Source organism: Brassica oleracea, chromosome C5 (genome assembly GCF_000695525.1).
Source record: "Brassica oleracea var. oleracea cultivar TO1000 chromosome C5, BOL, whole genome shotgun sequence".
Classification (NCBI taxonomy): domain Eukaryota; kingdom Viridiplantae; phylum Streptophyta; class Magnoliopsida; order Brassicales; family Brassicaceae; genus Brassica; species Brassica oleracea.
The window spans coordinates 1,090,715-1,104,229 of NC_027752.1; the positions used below are offsets into that span (position 1 = coordinate 1,090,715).

The following is a 13,515-nucleotide window of genomic DNA, read 5'->3' on the forward strand; positions in this document are numbered from 1 at the left end:
CCCCCCCCCCCAATAATTAACCGAAAAATTAATAATCATATTTTTATGTTGAACTGCAGCCGTTTTTGTTAGCCGGAAACAACCCACAAGGACAGCAATGGCTACAAGGCCGACAGCAACAGAAACAAAACAACATCTTCAATGGCTTCGCACCTCAGATCTTGGCTCAAGCCTTTAAAATCAGCGTCGAGACAGCTCAAAAACTTCAAAACCAGCAAGTCAACCGTGGCAACATCGTCAAGGTCCAAGGTCAATTCGGCGTCATTAGACCACCCTTGAGACAAGGCCAAGGCGGTCAGCAACCACAGGAAGAAGGTAATGGTTTGGAGGAGACTTTGTGCACAATGCGATGCACTGAAAACCTTGATGACCCGTCAAGTGCTGATGTCTACAAGCCATCGCTCGGATACATTAGCACACTCAACAGCTACAATCTCCCTATCCTCAGATTCCTCCGCCTTAGCGCTCTTCGTGGCTCCATCCATAACGTAACCTCCACGAAACTTTTATTTAAATTTGTACTGACATTTTTTTCCCAAAAAAATAAATAATTAATTTCACAATTTGGATAAACAACGCAGAACGCTATGGTGCTACCACAATGGAACGTGAACGCAAACGCGGCGCTCTACGTGACAAAGGGGAAGGCTCATATACAGATGGTGAACGACAACGGACAAAGAGTGTTCGACCAAGAGATCTCCAAGGGACAGTTACTTGTCGTGCCACAAGGCTTCGCGGTCGTGAAACGTGCCACAAGCCAACAGTTTCAGTGGATCGAGTTCAAGAGCAACGACAACGCACAGATCAACACACTCGCGGGACGCACCTCAGTCATGAGAGGTTTACCACTTGAAGTTATATCCAACGGGTATCAGATCTCACCCCAAGAAGCTAGAAGTGTTAAGTTCAGCACTCTTGAGACCACATTGACTCAAAGCAGTGGTCCTATGGGCTACGGTATGCCTAGGGTCGAGGCTTGAAGCATGAGTTAGTGATGTAACAGCGTTTGAATGTTCGGTTTTGTACGGTTTGTGATAAAAATAATGTACAAAAGAAGTTCGACGCTTTAAGGCAACTGTTTTGTTTTTGAGCTTTTAAGGACGGCTAGTGTACAACAACGACCGTCGTATAGAAGCGATCGTTGACACAGGCATGTAACTCTTTGCTGAATAAAATCATAGTTAATCTTTCTCCTTTAATTATATATCTTTGTTAATTAGAATAAAATCATAATTAGTCTCTTAAGCTTATATGCTTCCTATGATTTAGGTAGATTTTCCAGAGAAATAAATAAGAATGCAACTAGCAATAGCCAAACTATCACAAAAGCTTTAGTGACAACATTTTAGTTTTATTTCCACCATAAGTGTTGCGAGTAAACAGAGACAAATGCAATAGGTTTCTTCAGGTTAAAATAGTAAAACAGGAGAAACGAGAAACATTTTTTTTTCACATGAAATCCTTCATTGGGTCCTCGTGGTGAACTCTCTTCATTCTGTAAGCTTCCATCTCTTCCGGAGTCACCTGCAATGAAATGTGAGATTATTATAAGCAACCGTTCAATTTAAGAGTATGATTGGATGCTACTAGAGTGCAAAGCTAAGATCATTACATCGTTGGTGTATTTGACATTGTATTTGCGCTTCCTCTCATCTTTTTCTTCCCTCTTACGCTCATCCTCCTGCACATTATTGTATGCGTATCAGATACGTCTGCAAGACATAAAAACGTCTTGACAGAAGAGAAATATAAACGGAGTCTACGGCCATCTTACCTTTTTAAGAGCATTAGCAAGTGCCTCCTCGTTCAACTCCAAATCTTCAGGAACATCGGTTCCCCATGCGGCCATCTTCTTCTCTTCAACCTTCTTTGGGCTATCTGATCACCAAAACACCATTCATTGTTTTGTTAGCACAGGCGTACAAACAAACCAAAAACGTATGCAAGCAAACAAAGTCACAAACCTTCACAGGCTTCTTTGCGAGCAATATTAGCCTTCATCAGATCAAGGGAAGCCTCTGCAGCCTCAATACCAGCAGAACCTGTGCAGTAACTATTGCGAATAGTCTGCTGGCAACATCTATATCCCCATTGATGGTCTCTCCACCACGAGCCCCAAACAGTAGTGTGATTGTTAGCGAGAACATCTTCCTCGTATTTGCTCTTTGGCAGTATAACCTCCTGTGAACAAAAACATCATGTATTAAGAACGAAACGAATCCACACAAAAGCACAATATACCACACGATGAGAAGGTAATTCGTGAAGTAAACCATCATAAACCGTACCTGTCCCTTTATGATCCTCCCTGCTCGGTCATACTCAACTTGTCGTTCGCTCTGCCCAAGCAAAAGCTCCATTGGGATTTCATCTTCTGTAGAAGCGTTCCCGTACTTCTCCATGATTGTGTCCTTCGTATGAGTCTTCAGCTTGTCCTTAGCCACCTTGAAATTCTTGTAGAGCAGCTCAGCTTGGGATGGAGCAGCTTGCATGTGCATGTCCTGCCCCTTGTCAAATGCTTCCCATGAGTGGATGTTCATCTGTTTGAACTCCAAAGCTTGGCCACTGTTTCTATACTGATTATCTCCCTGGATAGATGGTTAAGCAAAAATATGGTTAGTATCTTAGATTACCATAATATGAGATACAATAACGATGAACTACAACTAACCAAATAAAATTTATCATTCGGATCTGCATCTGGAAGTGGGTCTTCACGCATGGATCGAGTTTTAGGGTCATAATGAGCTGAGTTGATATCAAGGTTCAACAGGTATTTCGCTGTGTCTTCTCTGATACGCAGATTCCTGAAGTTAAGAAAAGGTTACATCGTTAGTGCATCAAATAAAAACACACCCAAATAAACATATGATAATAATTATAGAAACAGAGTAGTCTCCATACCTTACAGTTCCTGTACTACCACCACCAGTTGTCCGAACACGTTTTTCAACCTTTGCGAAGTCCATCTGCCTGCTCTCATCAACCTTAGCTTCATCGACCCTCAAGTCATCATCTTCTTCGTCCCCATCACTGGCTGCATCATCGCCTTCCTGATTATTGTTCTTCTCCTCTAGCTTCTTAATCTGCTGCTCCTTGAGATACTTCTTCCGCGCATCCTCTTTTGCTTCATAAAGGTCTACCACGCGATGGTAGGTCGAAGTATCGTACCCATTCCACCTGTCCCTCTTGCCATCATAGTCGAGCTCAAAACTCTCGATCTTTTCATCAGGCGCAATGTTCTTGTTCGTGTACTTCGCTCCAATCTTGCGAGGCCTATCCATACACGCCTTCGCAGTATGCGTCATCGCACCACAGCTTTAAAAAAAAAAAAAACGGGAAAAAGTTAGAAACTTGAACAAATTCAAAACAACTTTAACATCTTCAGAATCAGAGAAAAGAGATATACTTTTGACATGCTCCCTTGCGGTATTTCTCAGCTTGGTAAATCTTTGCACCTCTGTCGTACCATGACTTTGTGTAATTGGGATCACTCTTCCATTTCCTTTGATGCTTCAGACTCGGCTTCTCAGAGTTGAGGTACCATGGAGCAGAGGACATATACTGAGGAATGTGAGGATTGATCTCCTTTCCATCCTCATCTACCTCAGCTGGTGCAAGCCCGGCTTTACGAGCCTCCTCTAACTCTATTTGCTTCCTATGGTCTTCCCTAGACTTAAAAGCAACTGCAAAAAAAAACATTCAGAAACTTCAAACAAAATTGACAAGACTAGTGTTAACTACAAGAAACCCCCTAAATCAGATTGCAAAAGATCATCAAAACTAACCTAACAACAACACCTAAGCTAATAATCAAATCAGATACTCTAAATCAGTCTCTCTTTTAAGAATCCCAAACTGGATCCAACAAAAACAAAAAACCCCAAATTCCTGATTACAAAATACGAAAAATAAGATTATCAGAACCGAGATTCATGGCCAGCAAAGGAAATTTCACAGCCAAATCAAGAACCCAGCTTCCAAGTGGATCTAATGGAATCGTAGAAGAAAAAGCTGATTGGGATCGGTACCTGAAGCCGTCGCCATGGTTATCGAATTGTTATCCTTCGACTCCTCTCTCAGGCCAACAAGAGATATATAAAAGTGCGAGGAAACAAGGTTGATAAAGAAAAACAAAAACGCAAAACGGCATCGTTTAACGTAAGGCGGTCCACCGCTAAAACGGCATCGTTTTGTGATTAAGTTGATTAATATGTTTAGAGTAATTAATTAAATCTCTTAAGGATAACTAGATTTTGATCCGCGCTTGGAAAACGCGGGTTTGTTTTTCTTTTATAGATCGAAATCTGATTTACAAACTACCATTATTTTTCATTTGTTTTTTGTTTTGTTTTTTCTTTGGTATTTGTTCGAAATATAGTGATGTTTGAGTTTTAAGAATTGTTTTCATATCCGACCTACATTCGTGGTTGAACCTATAGACCCAATACACCGTACATAATCCAGTTCAGATTTAATGAAAAATTAGAATTAAAAATCCGATAGAACCTGATAAAAACCCAAAAATTCACTATTAACATGCGATCTGATACCATTGATCCGATAAAAACACAAAATATCTGATAGTATTCTTTTAAAAATTGATTAAATTACTCATATTTTTTTAATATTACATAAATTTGTGATTCTTTAGAATATTACGAAATTTCTTAATTTTGAATATTATGAAATTTCAAAATTAGAATATTACAAAATTTTGGTTAGAGTAATTAATTAAATCTCTTAAGGATATTGGTAGCACTTACCAAATAGTAATAACTAAATTTATATGAAAATTATTTAAGAAATATCGTATGGAAAAAAAATTATATTATTGATCGAATTAATATATTTGGCCCTTAAACAATTTTTTAAAAACTTTTTTGTTAATTACATAATTTGTTTACTAATGAACTGATCTCATTTTTAAAAATATTTTAGGTCAAAAAATTATTTATCGCATAAAAACCTAACGTTTAGGTCGAAGAATTCCATGTCTACCATTTGGTTACAATGAAACTATGTCAGCTCGGTTTTATATCATGATTTAGCAATTTAAAAGTTAATTATGGTTATGAGAAGTTTACGTTCACGTGTCAATCCTATCTATCTTCGATATTTTTTGCTCTTTTTGTATCATTTTGGTTATTGCTCGATATAAATATTTATTTTTGAGTTTATTCTCATTTTTTTCTTTTATTTTGGCCTAGGATTTAGAAAATGTTTAAGATTCAAAATTATTAAATAGATACATACTTAGTTAATATTTGCGTCTTGTGCAGAATAAATAATTATTTTATATTTTCCTGCATAATATAAAATAATAAAATAATAATTATATATTAAATAACTAAGAAATCAGTTACTATTATGTAATAAATTGACTTGCATATATAAATCAAATGACCGTTCTTGTTTATTCACAACCATTTTAGAATAAATAAATCCAAACAATCAATTTTATCTATCGTATATGATATATAGTTAAATTTAAACGATATGAAGTATATATATTAACATAAATACCTATTAAAATAAAATTATTTATTTATATGATTTTATTATCATTGTATATTATTATTGAAAAAAAATTAAACATTGATCACAAAAGTTTATGTGAGACTTTTAACATTTTAGTAATTTATACTCGTTTTGAAAAATTCAAAATACAACATATACAAAAAAATCTAAATTTTTAATATATGATTAATGTAATTGTGTAATTTATTTTAATAATAAATAATTAAACAAAAAAGATAGAAAGCATACATATTATTCGTAAATTTTCATTATTTAAAATCATTAATTATTATATATATCATAATCACATTAGGTAATTCCGTAGATTTTATTTAAGGAAATAATATATAATAAATAGTCACTTTACTTTAGTTAATATCATATGATATCATATAGTTGATATTAAATGTTTCTAGTGAGATATAAAAATCGAATTGAACCAACATGTTTTTAATTTCAATGTGAAGCTGACACGTATGATTAATTAACTAACTAATTGATTGACATATAAGCAATAAATTTTTTTTTAAATTATTACAAAATTGAGGTCACACGTATTTTTTTTGAGAGAATTCAATGTCGTATATGCTTCAAAATATTCCTCGATTAATAAACAGGGAATTCATTAAATTAAATTAAATTAAATTGAAAAAAAGGGTTCGTATATGCTTCAAAAGTCCGCAGCGATCGTCAAAGCTTCACACACGTCTTTCTCCATAACTCTCGTCTCAGCAGAGGTCACGCAGATTCTTCTCCGAGAATCCAATGTCGTTCGAGGGGGAAGAAGAGGAGGAGACCTTCGAGCACACGCTCCTCGTGGTGCGCGAGGTCTCCGTCTACAAGATCCCGCCGCGAACCACGTCCGGCGGGTACAAGTGCGGCGAATGGCTCCAGTCAGACAAGATCTGGTCCGGCAGGCTCCGCGTCGTCTCCTGCAAGGACCGATGCGAGATCCGCCTCGAGGACTCGAGCTCCGGCGATCTGTTCGCGGCGTGTTTCGTGGATCCCGCCAGGAGAGAGAACTCCGTCGAGCCGTCGCTCGATTCGTCTAGGTATTTCGTGCTCAGGATCGACGACGGGCGTGGGAAGTACGCGTTCATCGGGCTGGGGTTCGCGGAGAGGAACGAGGCGTTTGATTTCAACGTGGCGTTGTCGGATCATGAGAAGTATGTGAGGAGGGAGAAGGAGAAGGAGGCTGGGGAGACGAGTGAGAGTGATGATCACATTGATATTCATCCCGCTGTTAATCATAGATTGAAGGTAAGCGGATCTGTTCATAAGCTTTAGGGATTAAGATAAGATCATCAATGCGTAAAGCTGATGATCACTTTATGAAAAAAAAAACTGCCAAATTTAGTGTGAAGTTGATTCATTTCAGATGCGTTTTGTAGCACCGTTGTCATTGCTAGTAGATCTGCTCTTGTCGTCGTCTTTGGATTACATTGTTAGTGTAATTGGTAGTATTTAGATTGCCACAGGGTAAGTATTTCGCTGTAATTTTTATGGTTTGTGCTGAGATTTTTATGGGTAATGTCACCATGTGTTAGTCTCTGATCAATACTTTGTTGCATAAACGAGAGAATGTCCCACTTTTATATTCTGGTAAACCTTCATACTCACTATGAACGTCCGGATCCTTAGGCTATAGTCTTTATTTAAAAGAAAAAAGAATTGTTTTTGATGTGACTGGAGTTCCTGCTCATGATTTTTGGGTTATAAGTCGTGGAATCAAATTGAATGCTGCAAAAGTTCTCATTTTGCTCGTTTAGTCTTCATTAATGGTTCAGGATCTAGCATCTTTTCCCAGGAGTAGACATTGACCTTTTTGATTTTGTTGAGGTCATGCTCATATTAGTTTATCTGCTTTTGAAACCTAACTGTGGATTCAGTATCTTGCTACAATGAGGAGAGTCTCTGTTTTTATACTTAAAACTCTCTATATCTTACCTGCAGCAAAATTTTCGTATTAACTCTGTAGAAGCTAAAAAGAATGTTTTGTTTTTGATGGGTTTAAAGGAAGGTGAAACCATAAGAATCAACGTGAAGCCCAAACCAACGACAAGTGGCACTGGGATGCTCTCAGCTGCTCTTTCAGGGAACGGGAAGCCTAAACCTCTAGCACTTGCTCCACCACCAAGTGCTGCTACAAAAACCAGGTCTCCTTTACCGCCTCCACCAAATGATCCTATCGCTTCAAGGATTGCATCTGGTGGTTCAAAGGAACCAACGGATAACACAAGACGCAGGGACAATCCTCTGTCTGATCTATCTCAGCTCAAGGTAAGCAAACCGTTTTCATCTTAAAGCATCTTAACTCAACCAAAAACGACATTTGAACCACTGAATCCTTCATTTTGGTGTGTACTCGCTCTGCAGAAGAATCTTCCTTCAACAAAGGGATCAGGATCGTCAGGAGCTGCAGGTTGGGCAGCTTTCTGATCACAAAGGAGTGCGAAATATCTAAGGTCTTGGACCCGTCCGGCTTCATCTTCTTGTGACTTGAGAGCAAGAGACATTAGTGCACCAGGACAAACAGCAACCTGAAGTTTTTTCAATATAATGTATGTTTACTGGTAGATTGATGTGCGCTTCTTTGTGATCCCAACACTCCCTGTTGTATTATTTTTTTTTCCTTTTCAAATCATGTTTGTTACATCTGCTGGATCTTGAGATTTAATAAGTTTACAGATAAGAAGATTGTTACTTGTTCCAATTTGGAGAAAAAATTATAAGCACTCACGGCTTTGATCGGTGTTAATGCTGGTTAGTTAAAATACTTAAAATCCGATTGATTAGTCATATATTATTTGGCCAATTTTCTGGTAACCCAGTCGTTAAGTCTCTTCAACGGCCGGTTTTCTCTTAACCGGGTGATTGGTTCCACATGATTGTATTTTTGGTAAACGAACTTCTAGAATCTCCCGGTTTTCCATTAACCGAACTCGTTAAATCTTCCCCTTTTGTTTTCCATATCTATCGGGGAGGAGAAGTCTCTGCAACCTTCGTCACCGCCACTGATTTCAAATCTTCCGTTTCCGATTTAGGTATGCGTTTTCTCTTCTCTTTACGCTGTTTTTTTTTGGCTCTACAGTTTCGCGTAGGCTCCATTTCTGGTGGTGAAAGTTGTTCAACAAGGATCTTTTACTTTTCGCTTTAGCTGAATCGCGTTATCTGGATTAGTTTTCTTGGGAAATGAGTACCGCATGAGCGTTTCTGATTCCGCTGGTTTCTGCTAATTCACAAGAAAATTTCGGAACTGAGTTACTTAGACCATGATTAACCTAGTCTGGGTTCTTAGCTTCAGCTAAGGAGTCTCGGGTTCTTAGTTTTTCTTAGATTTTAAGAGATAAGAGCTGGCTCTTGTAGCCGTAAAAAAAAAAAGTCAAGTCATGAGTTAAGAATCCGGCTAAGAGACCGGAGTTAATCATGCTCTTAAGGTTTAGATGTTCGTTTCGAGGGACTCTGTCTCTTTGAATATTCTTTATTGTGAATTAAGGGTGAGCGACTGATTATATGTTATCTTTCGACGACAGAGGGGATACTGTTTCAAATATGGGTTCTCATGGTAAGAGTAGCAGAGACAGAGATAGATATGCGAAGCAGAAGAAGCGGAGAGATGAGTCTGAGTCTGAGTCCGACTCTTACTCCTCTGAATCGGACGGTTCTGATGATTTGTCCCCGCCCAGGAGTTCCAGGAGGGGGAAGGGCAGAAGCAGCAGCAGCCGTCGACGCCGTTATTCAAGCGATGATTCCTCTGATAGCGATGGTGGGCGGAAGAGTAAGAAGAGAACTTCTTCGTCTAAGAAGCCTTCAGAGGAAGAAATCAAGGAGTATATCGCCAGAAAGGCTCAGAAGAAGGTACTTGGTTTGCGTGCTTTGTTGTGTTAAACTCTTCTATGTGTTGGAACGTGTTACTAAATTTTTATGCTATTCGTTTAATTCTTTGTAGGCATTACGTGCAGCAAAGAAACTGAAGACTCAGTCAGTGTCTGGGTACTCCAATGACTCAAACCCGTTTGGAGATTCGAATCTCACGGAGACGTAAGTGAAATCACTTTAAAGAAAATGGTTAGAGATGATTATTTTCTTTTCTGATTTTACTGGAGGATTGGATGTAGGAGGATTATAGAGTATGTAGTTCATTCCTAGTTGTAACATAGACAAGTACATAATCATAAGATGCAGCTTCTTTTTCTCTACTCGTTCAATTGGCAGTTATAAGTTTGTTATCTTGATTGCATGTAATCGATTTATACTTAAAGAGTAACCGGTTCTGAAGAGTACGCAGTTCTCATGCGTGGAATTCTATTAATTTCAGATTTGTGTGGCGGAAGAAAATTGAAAAAGATGTTCACCATGGAGTACCGTTGGAGGAGTTTTCGGTTAAAGCTGAGAAAAGAAGACGGGGAGAAAGAATGGTAAGTACAATAAGCATTCTTGATTACAAAATAAGGACAGAGGAGATGAGATTTTTATGTTCTCGGTTAATTATGTGTTATTTTGTTTAGTGGAATGAGCTTTCTGGTCTATGTATTTATCACTTCGGCTGAATGTGCAGACAGAGGTTGAAAAGGTTAAGAAGAGGAGAGAAGAGAGAGCAGTGGAGAAAGCTCGACATGAGGAAGAAATGGTAACTTTTTTTTCATGTTGAAAATATATAGAGGCCTATCTCTTTCACAAAATCATTTCGTCCAGGAGGATGCATACGATTAAATCTAGTAACCAACTAGCTTTCTGATTTGGTTATTACTGTCTAGCTATCGACCTAAAAATGTTATTCTCTGCAGGCATTATTGGCTAGAGAACGTGCACGAGCTGAGTTTCAAGACTGGGAGAAGAAGGAGGAGGAGGTATAATTGCGTTTTCTTTGTTTTTGCAAATAATCCTCTTGAATATTAGCTTGGCATACATTCTTTGATATATATGTTTGATCTACAGTTCCATTTCGATCAAAGCAAGGTGAGGTCAGAGATCAGATTGCGTGAAGGGCGACTGAAGCCTATTGACGTCCTCTGTAAGCACTTGGATGGTTCAGATGATATGGATATCGAGCTCAGTGAACCTTACATGGTTTTCAAGGTATTTACAAAGATGTTGCTAGATGGTAAAACCAGATGGTAGGGCTTTTTCACTTCGGTCTTTACTTTGTCGGTGTTAGGTTAGTTCCATAATATTTTCAGTGTTTGGAACCAGTTGGGTTGTGGAGAGAGGGAAGAAGCTTCAGATTAGATAAGTTTTCTGCAAGTCTGAGCCATTAGCAACTTAGATGTTTAGGTAGCACTATGTTGGTTACTTTTAAGGGTATCTCTTGTAAATGTAACCAACATATGCATCAGCTAACTGACCCCAAAAATCTATATATAGGATATTGGCTGAAATCTGAGCTCAGCATAGACGACCTCTATGTCGTTTAGTGTAAAAGCTTTGATAAAAAAAATGGGGAAGCAGAATGCGAGAATGATTCTGGATTAATTGCTTTTGAAATCGAGTGTAGATTTCTCGTTAAACAAAGATATGTGGTTGTTCTCTTTTAGTGAACAATGAGAGAGTATTGTTGTGACGCTTTTTTACTAAAATTAACGTACTCTTGATATGTGTAATGCAGGGACTCAGTGTTAAAGATATGGAAGAGCTTCGTGATGATATCAAAATGTATCTGGATTCAGATCGGGCAACTCCAACACGCGTACAGTATTGGGAGGTATTTTCTTCAACGAGACTCAAATTTCGGCATTCGAGGTGGTTCATAGGTTTGAAGCGATTGTGCATGTGTGGAATTTTGATACCTTATATGGACCCACATGTTGACTCTTTTTGATGCTATTACACGTATAACATGCATTGGAGTAAACTTGTGTACTTAATACCATTGAATTTTTCCAGGCACTTATTGTGGTATGCGATTGGGAGTTAGCTGAAGCTCGTAAAAGGGATGCTTTGGACCGTGCTAGAGTTAGAGGGGAGGAGCCTCCTGCAGAATTGCTTGCTCAAGAGAGGGGACTACACGCTGGTGTTGAAGGTGACGTGAGAAAACTTCTTGATGGGAAGACCCACTTGGAGCTTGTAGAACTGCAGTTGGACATCGAGTCCCAGCTGCGTTCTGGGTCAGCGAAAGTAGTAGAGTATTGGGAAGCCGTTCTTAAACGCCTCGATATATACAAGGCAAAGGTATCTGCGTGTGGATGAACTTGAGGTGTTAGATTTTGAAAACATAGTATCTATTTTTGCATACTCACTGACTATCTTGATGTTCAAATAGGCTTGCTTGAAGGAAATACACGCTGAGATGCTGAGGAGACATCTACACCGCCTCGAGCAACGTTCAGAGGATGTAGAAGTTAATCACCGCTTATCACATGTGGCTGAAGGAAACGAGGAGGAGATAAACGATATGAATCATTCAGATGCTGAAGAAGCATTCTCTCCAGAGCCTATTGCGGAGGAAGAAGACGAAGAAGCTGATGTGGAAGCAGAAGCGGCTGGTTCGTTTTCGCCAGAGCTCATGCAAGGTGATGATCGTGAAGAAGCAATCGATCCCGAGGAAGACAAGAAGCTACTGGTACTCTTTTAACTGTTCCTACAATCAACTTTTGCCCATGAATTGTTTGCCGTTGATGCTTTTACTGACCTAAAATATGATTGTGACTATAACAGGAATTGAAACGGATGGTTGTGCTGGAGAAACAGAAGAAGCGGATGAAAGAAGCTATGGTGTCAAAACCACCACCTGTGGAAGATAACTTGGAGTTTAAAGCAATGAAAGCAATGGGAGAAATGGAAGAAGGAGATGCTGTATTTGGCTCTAAAGCTGAAGTGAACCTTGATTCTGAGGTACCCCTTTTGCTATATTACTAATCTTCTCTGTTCTTCCCAGAGTGGAAATATTGAAATAGAATCTTCTTCTATAGGTATACTGGTGGCATGACAAGTACCGGCCAAGAAAACCGAAGTACTTCAACCGAGTCCACACAGGTTACGAGTGGAATAAGTATAACCAGACTCACTATGATCACGATAACCCGCCTCCAAAAACCGTTCAAGGGTACAAGTTCAACATCTTCTATCCAGATTTAGTAGATAAGATCAAGGCTCCCACGTTCACTATAGAAAAAGATGGGACAAGCTCCGAAACTTGTATGATCCGGTTCCATGCTGGTCCGCCTTATGAAGACATTGTGAGTACTCTCAGAACCATCACCTCTGTGTTGTTTTTCACTATCACCTCTCTGTGTTATCATGGTGATCAATTTGTTCTTTTTTGTTTTGCAGGCGTTCCGGATTGTGAATAAGGAATGGGAGTATTCTCACAAGAAAGGTTTCAAATGCACGTTTGAGCGTGGGATTTTGCATCTGTACTTCAACTTCAAACGACACCGTTACAGGCGATAAACTGATTGGTGTTTGGCCGGAGAATACGATGTTGGCAGTTTATTAAGCCTTGTTCGTAACAAAATGGCAAAATACACACTCTTGATTGTGGGAACCAGATCTGGACTGTTGTTTTCTAAGATGAGAAGAATATGTACTATGCTACACTATTTTCATTGAAACTGATTATCAAACATAATAGAAGAAAGTCAGTTTGTCTCAATATATTAGGATGTAATGATGATTACTAACAACTGGATGTTGATCATTGACGCAAAAATGTGGAGCTGGTGATTCTGTGAGTACTTTTTTGGTGAGTTATTACATTAGTTTATGTGGAAAAGTGGGTGTGTAGACATGAATGTGATATATCTTGTTGCTGACGAGGGACGAAGAGAGTTATGTCGTGAAGTTTGTTTAGGTTGAGATCTCAACATCATAATGCTTATAAAAAGATTCTGTTGGTAACTTAAGTAGTGGAGTAGAAGATATTATTTAGTCCGACTTTCATTTCCTTTTCATCTCCACTTCGATGTCTCTTTTTCTCCAAACTCCACCACCCCAAGACAAAAAAATAATGATAACATATTATTTATATAAGACTTTTCTTCGAAATTAATTATT

General features: G+C 38.5%; 4 protein-coding genes across 4 annotated transcripts in view; 3 read left to right on the forward strand and 1 right to left on the reverse strand.

Moving 5' to 3' along the window:
• The window catches only part of LOC106294611 (cruciferin CRU4), a 2,408-nt gene extending 1,425 nt beyond the window's left edge, over positions 1-983 (forward strand). Inside the window, exons 3-4 of the mRNA XM_013730214.1 lie at positions 60-488; positions 582-983. Coding sequence (XP_013585668.1) covers positions 60-488; positions 582-983 — 831 coding nt within the window. The remainder of the gene's footprint in view (positions 1-59; positions 489-581) is intronic.
• A 317-nt stretch (positions 984-1,300) lies between these two features.
• Positions 1,301-4,106, reverse strand: LOC106294610 (pre-mRNA-splicing factor SLU7-A). The gene is made up of 9 exons (XM_013730213.1): positions 4,035-4,106; positions 3,413-3,689; positions 2,908-3,321; positions 2,675-2,810; positions 2,292-2,591; positions 1,968-2,184; positions 1,778-1,881; positions 1,616-1,684; positions 1,301-1,527 (listed from the first exon to the last, which is right to left on the reverse strand). Exons 1-9 carry the CDS (start codon positions 4,048-4,050, stop codon positions 1,453-1,455), a joined length of 1,608 nt encoding a protein of 535 aa, XP_013585667.1. The 5' UTR covers positions 4,051-4,106; the 3' UTR covers positions 1,301-1,452.
• A 2,088-nt stretch (positions 4,107-6,194) lies between these two features.
• Positions 6,195-8,218, forward strand: LOC106294612 (uncharacterized protein At1g03900). Its single transcript, XM_013730215.1, has 3 exons — positions 6,195-6,783; positions 7,540-7,803; positions 7,900-8,218. Exons 1-3 carry the CDS (start codon positions 6,289-6,291, stop codon positions 7,960-7,962), a joined length of 822 nt encoding a protein of 273 aa, XP_013585669.1. The 5' UTR covers positions 6,195-6,288; the 3' UTR covers positions 7,963-8,218.
• Positions 8,219-8,473: 255 nt separating this feature from the next.
• LOC106294609 (cactin) lies at positions 8,474-13,116 on the forward strand. Its single transcript, XM_013730212.1, has 13 exons — positions 8,474-8,567; positions 9,057-9,381; positions 9,473-9,564; positions 9,842-9,941; positions 10,082-10,153; positions 10,311-10,373; positions 10,462-10,602; positions 11,129-11,224; positions 11,407-11,691; positions 11,783-12,082; positions 12,178-12,354; positions 12,432-12,698; positions 12,793-13,116. Exons 2-13 carry the CDS (start codon positions 9,076-9,078, stop codon positions 12,910-12,912), a joined length of 2,019 nt encoding a protein of 672 aa, XP_013585666.1. The 5' UTR covers positions 8,474-8,567; positions 9,057-9,075; the 3' UTR covers positions 12,913-13,116.
• The last annotated feature ends 399 nt before the right edge of the window (positions 13,117-13,515 follow it).

Coding starts and splice junctions, on each gene's coding strand:
- LOC106294610 (XM_013730213.1), bottom strand. Junction 2,811..2,907: donor GGTAGTACAGGAACTGTAAG/GTATGGAGACTA, acceptor TCTTAACTTCAG/GAATCTGCGTATCAGAGAAG. Junction 1,882..1,967: donor TCGCAAAGAAGCCTGTGAAG/GTTTGTGACTTT, acceptor TTTGGTGATCAG/ATAGCCCAAAGAAGGTTGAA.
- LOC106294612 (XM_013730215.1), top strand. CDS start 6,289: ATGTCGTTCGAGGGGGAAGAAGAGGAGGAGACCTTCGAGCACACGCTC. Junction 6,784..7,539: donor CTGTTAATCATAGATTGAAG/GTAAGCGGATCT, acceptor ATGGGTTTAAAG/GAAGGTGAAACCATAAGAAT. Junction 7,804..7,899: donor CTGATCTATCTCAGCTCAAG/GTAAGCAAACCG, acceptor CTCGCTCTGCAG/AAGAATCTTCCTTCAACAAA.
- LOC106294609 (XM_013730212.1), top strand. CDS start 9,076: ATGGGTTCTCATGGTAAGAGTAGCAGAGACAGAGATAGATATGCGAAG. Junction 9,942..10,081: donor GAAGACGGGGAGAAAGAATG/GTAAGTACAATA, acceptor CTGAATGTGCAG/ACAGAGGTTGAAAAGGTTAA. Junction 10,603..11,128: donor AACCTTACATGGTTTTCAAG/GTATTTACAAAG, acceptor TGTGTAATGCAG/GGACTCAGTGTTAAAGATAT.